Source organism: Oncorhynchus kisutch, linkage group LG2 (genome assembly GCF_002021735.2).
Source record: "Oncorhynchus kisutch isolate 150728-3 linkage group LG2, Okis_V2, whole genome shotgun sequence".
Taxonomy (NCBI): Eukaryota; Metazoa; Chordata; class Actinopteri; order Salmoniformes; family Salmonidae; genus Oncorhynchus; species Oncorhynchus kisutch.
The window spans coordinates 79,268,404-79,275,903 of record NC_034175.2 but is presented as its reverse complement, the minus strand read 5'-3'; the positions used below and the strand labels follow the sequence as shown (position 1 = coordinate 79,275,903).

General features: G+C 48.8%; 1 protein-coding gene across 1 annotated transcript in view; it reads right to left on the bottom strand.

The window, feature by feature from the left end:
- LOC109885032 (neuropilin-2) overlaps positions 1 to 7,500 on the bottom strand; it is a 331,344-nt gene that overhangs the window by 210,305 nt on the left and 113,539 nt on the right. The window contains 3 exon segments of the mRNA XM_031801847.1: positions 1,710 to 1,879; positions 3,818 to 3,973; positions 5,948 to 6,175. Of these exon segments, the coding sequence (XP_031657707.1) occupies positions 1,710 to 1,879; positions 3,818 to 3,973; positions 5,948 to 6,175 (554 nt within the window).

The window sequence follows — 7,500 nt, the reverse complement described above, 5'->3', positions numbered from 1 at the left end:
TCCCAAAAGATGGGAGGAAGGAGAAGGAGAAGGAAGAAGATGAGGAGAAAGAGGTGGAAAAGGAACACAGGGCCTACCATAGACTACCACAGCAAAGGCTAAAACCAGGTTGGCTAAGCAACTTTTATTGCCCTCCAAGAATTGCTGAATTTCCTTTTCACTTCAGTCTGCTCCTCAATTCATGAACCTTGTTTAGAGAGTGAGTGTTTCAAATCAAATCAAATCAAATTTATTTATATAGCCCTTCGTACATCAGCTGATATCTCAAAGTGCTGTACAGAAACCCAGCCTAAAACCCCAAACAGCAAGCAATGCAGGTGTAGAAGTACGGTGGCTAGGAAAAACTCCCTAGAAAGGCCAATACCTAGGAAGAAACCTAGAGAGGAACCAGGCTATGTGGGGTGGCCAGTCCTCTTCTGGCTGTGCCGGGTGGAGATTATAACAGAACATTATTGTTTCCTTCCCCTTTGCACTGACAGACTTCCACAGACTTCCACAGACTGCCACAGACTTCCACAGACTGCCACAGACTGCCACAGATTGCCACAGACTTCCACAGACTTCCACAGACTTCCACAGACTGCCACAGACTGCCACAGACGGCCACAGACTGCCACAGACTTCCACAGACTATCACAGACTGCCACAGACTGCCACAGACTTCCACAGACTGCCACCAACTTCCAAAGACTGCCACAGACTTCCACAGACTGCCACAGACTTCCACAGACTGCCACCGAGCCCTGGCCACTGGCCACTATCCACAAAGAGATCCCAAATAGGAGCTGGCTCATCTGAAAGTGTCCAGAGACACTGGCTGGGATTCAATCAGAGGCACATTGTGGTGATGTACACCTTGAGAATGGTTCTTCATCCCCTGGCAGAGAGCAGGCCACCCCGATTTAGATCCCTGTCTGTCTTTCTGTCGCAGTGGGGTCACACACACACACACGCACACACCCACACACACACACACACACACACACAAAATCCTCTCATGGTTGTGATAGGCTGGTCATAACTCAGACAGCCCAATGCCTGGGAGATGGCATACAGACAGGAAACAGTGTCTCGAGGTTTACCATAGTCATTTAACATGGAGTTTACCATTTAACATGGAGGTTTACCATAGTGATTTAACATGGAGGTTTACCATTTAACATGGAGGTTTACCATAGTGATTTAACATGGAGGTTTACCATAGTGATTTAACATGGAGGTTTACCATAGTGATTTAACATGGAGGTTCACCATAGTGATTTAACATGGAGGTTTACCATAGTGATTTAACATGGAGGTTTACCATAGTGATTTAACATGGAGATTTACCATAGTGATTTAACATGGAGGTTTACCATAGTGATTTAACATGGAGGTTTACCATAGTGATTAACATGGAGGTTACCATAGTGATTTAACATGGAGGTTTACCATAGTGATTTAACATGGAGTGGAGATTTACCATAGTGATTTAACATGGAGGTTTACCATAGTGATTTAACATGGAGGTTCACCATAGTGATTTAACATGGAGGTTTACCATAGTGATTTAACATGGAGGTTTACCATAGTGATTTAACATGGAGGTTTACCATAGTGGTTTAACATGGAGGTTCACCATAGTGATTTAACATGGAGGTTTACCATAGTGATTTAACATGGAGGTTTACCATAGTGATTTAACATGGAGGTTTAGCCTGCCATCTCACCTGGATGAACTCTTTGCTGCTGTCCTCGTTTGGGGTCCACGCGTTGTTATTGTTGTTAAGACGGGCTTGCCGTGGCAACCAGGTGTTGTCGTAAAAGGATGAGGAGGCAGTGATCTGGTCGTCAGAGATCTTCCCTGACTCCAGACCTAACGCGTTACTGCAATGGAAAGCTGGGGGAGGAGAGACAGGGATCAATACATGATTTGATTGATAGAGGTGGACAGTTAAATAAAGACCTGAAGAGAGGAGGCTTAACCAACACGCACCAACACCCACCAACACGCACCAACACACCAACAGGCACCAACAGGCACCAGCACACCAACAGGCACCAACAGGCACCAGCAGGCACCAACAGGCACCAACATGCACCAACACACCCACATGTGCCGGCACACCCACAGGCGCCAACAGGCACCAACAGGCACCAACGGACACCAACAGGTACCGCCAGGCACCAACAGGCACCAATACACCAGCAGGCACCATCATGTACCAATAGGCACCAACATGCGCCGGACATACCAACAGGCACCACACGCACCACACACACCACTCGCGCCACACGCACCACACTCACCAACACGCACCACACTCACCAACACGCACCAACACGCACCAACACTCACCAACACGCACCACACTCACCAACACGCACCAACACACATCACACTTACCAACACTCAACAACAGGCACCAACACCCATCAACACGCACCAACACCCACCAACAACCACCAACCCTCACCAACACCCACCAACACGCACCAACACCCACCAACACCCACCAACACGCACCAACAGGCATCAACACCCACCAACACGCACCAACATGCACCAACACCCACCAACAGGCACCAACACCCACCAACACCCACCAACAGGCACCAACACCCACCAACAGGCACCAACACCCACCCACAGGCACCAGCATGCACCAATAGGCACCAACACACACCAACAGGCACCAACGCACACCACACACACCACCTGCACTAACATGCACCAACAGGCACCAAACGCATCAACAGGCACCAACAGGCACCGCACGCACCACACTCACCAACACGCACCAACATGCACCACACTCACCAACACGCACCAACACGCATCACACTCACCAACAGGCACCAACACCCATCAACACGCACCAACACCCACCAACCCTCACCAACACCCAACAACCCTCACCAACACCCACCAACACGAACCAACACGTACCAACACCCACCAACACCCACCAACACGCACCAACACCCACCCACCCTCACCAACAGGCACCAACACCCACCAACACGCACCAACACGCACCAACACCCACCCACCCACCCTCACCAACAGTCACCCAACACCCACCAACACGCACCAACACCCACCAACACGCACCAACACGCACCAACACGCACCAACACCCACCCACCCTCACCAACAGTCACCAACACCCACCAACACGCACCAACACGCACCACACCCCACCAACACGCACCAACACGCACCAACAGGCACCAACAGGCACCAACACCCACCAACACCCACCAACACACACCAACACGCACCAACACCCACCAACCCTCACCAACACCCACCAACATGCACCAACACCCACCAACACACACCAACACGCACCAACACCCACCCACCCTCACCAACAGGCACCAACACCCACCCACCCTCACCAACAGGCACCAACACCCACCAACACACACCAACACCTACAAACACACCCACCAACACGCACCAACACCCACCAACACCCACCAACACACACCAACACGCACCAACACCCACCAACCCTCACCAACACCCACCAACACGCACCAACACCCACCAACACGCACCAACACTCACCAACACCCACCCACCCTCACCAACAGGCACCAACACCCACCCACCCTCACCAACAGGCACCAACACCCACCAACACACACCAACACCCACCAACACCCACCAACACACACCAACACCCACCAACACACACTTTCTTGTTTATGTGAAAAATGGGGACATCAGGAAAATGAAACTGCAGAATAAGGACACTCCTTTCTGAAGGTCCAATAGAAAATAAAAACAGACAGATCTCCCTCAGGTACTGACTGGTCCGGTACTTACTGTCGCTGACCTCTTTGTGTGTCATGTTGTAGCGAGCAGAGAAGCCGTCTTTGGCCACGGCCATGTCCGTGTGGAAGGACAGAGACAGGATACCTGTAGACGACGTCATCTCAGGAGGGATCTTAGTTCCACAGTAACGTCCTATCAGAGGACCCACTGCAAACACATGCACAACCCAAGAGACGGTCATTAGAAGCATAGCATACAAAATATAAAATAACATGAAATATAGCTCATCAGAACATAACACACTAGCCAACATCAGTAGTCCCTGCCTAGCCTCAGCACCCCATAAACAACAGACTTTACTATTAATCATGAGGAATTCTCAGCCAGGAAGTTAGTTAGTAATAAGATAATCCTGTTTTATTGACAATAGAGGCGAGCCCTAGCTTAGGCCTGGGATTTCTCAGAAGACAGGGCAGGCGAAATAGGTCCCACTGGGGAAAGGATGGATGTATTAGCAACATTTCTCCTCCATCCCTTCATCCTCCTTCCATCTCTCTATCCTAACGCCACATGAACAAGGGGCTTTAATGAGAGGCGAGGTGTTCTTTCTCACTCCGTTCTCTCGTTTTCTGCCAGTCCTCCTCTTCCTCTTCCTCTTCCTCTTCCGTCTACAGATTAGAAACTCTTTCTTTCACTCCGTCCGTTCCTTTGATCCCCAGGACCAAGTCATTCCTTCTACCTCTCCACTAATTCTCTTTTCTAACAACTCTTAATTCCTGGACTTTGTGTTTTGTGTGATTTAGGACTCTGTGGCTGTAGGGGGGTGTGGGGGGGCTTAGGGGGCATCATGGGGCATTAGGGGGCATCAGGGGGCATGTCTATGGGATAATACATTCATCTTGCAGCTCACAGCCTCTTTCTCACTCCCAGATCATACCATACCAGCCCAGTATCATACCATAACAGCCCAGTATCAGCCCAGTATCATACCATATCAGCCCAGTATCATACCATACCAGCCCAGTATCATACCATATCAGCCCAGTATCAGGCCAGTATCATACCATATCAGCCCAGTGTCATACCATACCAGCCCAGTATCATACCATATCAGCCCAGTATCATACCATACCAGCCCAGATCATACCATATCATACCATACCAGCCCAGGATCATACCAGCCCAGATCATACCATATCAGCCCAGTATCATACCATACCAGCCCAGTATCAGCCCAGTATCATACCAGCCCAGATCATACCATATCAGCCCAGTATCATACCAGCCCAGATCATACCATATCAGCCCAGTATGTGGTACTCTCTCTCTCTTACTCTCTCTCTCTCTCTCTTACTCTCTATCTCTGTCTCTCTCTCTCTTTACACTCTCTCTCTCTCTCTCTCTCTCTCTGTCTCTCTCTCTCTTACTCTATCTCTCCCTTACTCTCTATCTCTCTCTTACTCTCTCTCTCCCTCTCTCTTACTCTATATCTCTCTCTCTGTCTCTCTGTCTCTCTCTCTCTCTGTCTCTCTCTCTGTCTCTCTCCCTCTCTCTTACTCTATATCTCTCTCTCTCTGTCTCTCTCTCTCTCTCTCTCTCTCTGTATCTCTCTCTGTTGTCTCTCTATCTCTCTCTCTCTATCTATCTCTCTCTTCTCTCTTCTCTCTCTCTCTATCTTGACTTACTCTCTCTCCCTCTCTCTTACTCTATATCTCTTCTGTATCTCTCTCTCTCTCTCTCTCTCTCTGTCTCTCTCTCTGTCTCTCTCTCTGTCTGTCTCTCTCTCTCTCTCTCTCTCTCTATCTCTGTCTTACTCTCTCTCTCTCCCTCTCTCTTACTCTATATCTCTCTCTCTCTCTCTCTCTCTCTCTCTCTCTCTCTCTCTCTCTCTCTCTCCTCTCCTCTCTCTCTCTCTCTTCTCTCTCTCTCTCTCTCTCTCTCTATCTCTGTCTCTCTCTCTCTTACTCTATCTCTCCCTTACTCTCTATCTCTGTCTTACTCTCTCTCTCTCCCTCTCTCTTACTCTATATCTCTCTCTCTGTCTCTCTCTCTCTCCCTCTCTCTTACTCTCGCTCTCTCTCTCTCTCTCTCTCTCTCTCTCTCTCTCTCTCTCTCTCTCTCTCTCTACCTAGATAGAAGTACTCCCTTCCTGTTTTGTGTGTGGCCGTCCAGTACACTCACCTTGTGGCAGACCGTCCCAGACCTCCAGCCAGTCGTACTTGCAGTCTCCCTCTCCCCCGGGCAGGGGGTCATTCTCCAGGTCAAAGGTCAGGAAGGTCAGGGTCAAGTCCATGGCCGGGGGCATGATGATAATAAAGGAACACTCCAGGTTATGAGGGTATTTATCAGGGAACCCCGGAGACTCAATGATCCCGTTCTGACTGGTGAAGTTACGGGAGCAGTCTGAACCTGAAACAACAACCATTCAATCAGTCAATCAATCAAATGCATTTCTTTTTTGCATCAAGGGTTTTCACAAAGTGCTTTTACAGAATCCCAGGATGGACACGGAAGCAGAAGCACAGTGGTCAGGAAGAAACCTAGAGAGGAACCCAGCAGGCTTCTCTGGATTTACTGGGGAACTGTTCAAATCAAATCACATTTTATTCCATATTTAGGTTTAGGCCAGGGTGCTGAGCTTAAAGATGAGCTTGGAGGGTACTCTGGCATTAAATGCTGAGCTGTAGTCAATGAACAGCATTCCTACATAGGTATTCCTCTTGTACAGATGGGATAGGGCCGTGTGCAGTGCAATGGCGAATGCATCGTCTATGGATCTATTGGGCCGTTAAGCAAATTGAAGTGAGTCTAAGGGTTGTCAGGTAAAGGTATAGGTGATATGATCCTTAATAACTAGACTCTCAAAACACTTCATGATGACAGAAGTGTTCCGTGATGACAGAAGTGTTCCGTGATGACAGAAGTGTTCCGTGATGACAGAAGTGTTCCGTGATGACAGAAGTGTTCCATGATGACAGCAGTGTTCCGTGGAGACAGAAGTGTTCCGTGATGACAGAAGTGTTCCATGATGACAGAAGTGTTCCGTGATGACAGAAGTGTTCCGTGATGACAGAAGTGTTCCGCGATGACGTAAGTATGCCGTGATGACAGAAGTGTTCCGTGATGACAGAAGTGTTCTGTGGTGACAGAATTGTTCCATGATAGAAGTGATCATTGATGCAAATAGATGTCAGTCTGTCTCTTACATTGTTGTCTAATGAATATTCCATTGTGTCCTGTATCATCTCTCCTGTCTGTGTTTTGTAGGAGGGAGACAAGCTGGTGGCCTGAGGGGATTCTCTGGGAGCTCATCCATTGATCTGATCCTGTTCTGTGACGTAGACGTTAGGAATGAAGGCCTTGTTGTCTAGATGTTGCTACTAATGACCAGAGCACAGGGTTAAATGGACCCATAAGACCAAGTACTACCGGGTATCACCGAGTGAGATGAACAGACTGACAACACACACAGAGTATGTGGACAAGTGCGCATCCAACATCTCATTCCAATATCATGTCAGTTAATTATGGAGTTGCACCTCCCCCCCCCACCCCCCATCCATTGCTGCTATAACAGCCTCCACTCTTCTGGGAAGGCTTTCCACTAGATGTTGGAACATTGCTGTGGGGACTTGCTTCTATTCAGTCACAAGAGCATTAGTGAGGTTGGGCACAGTTGATGAGTGATTAGGCCTGGCTTACAGTCTGCATTCCAATTCATTCCAAAGGTTTTC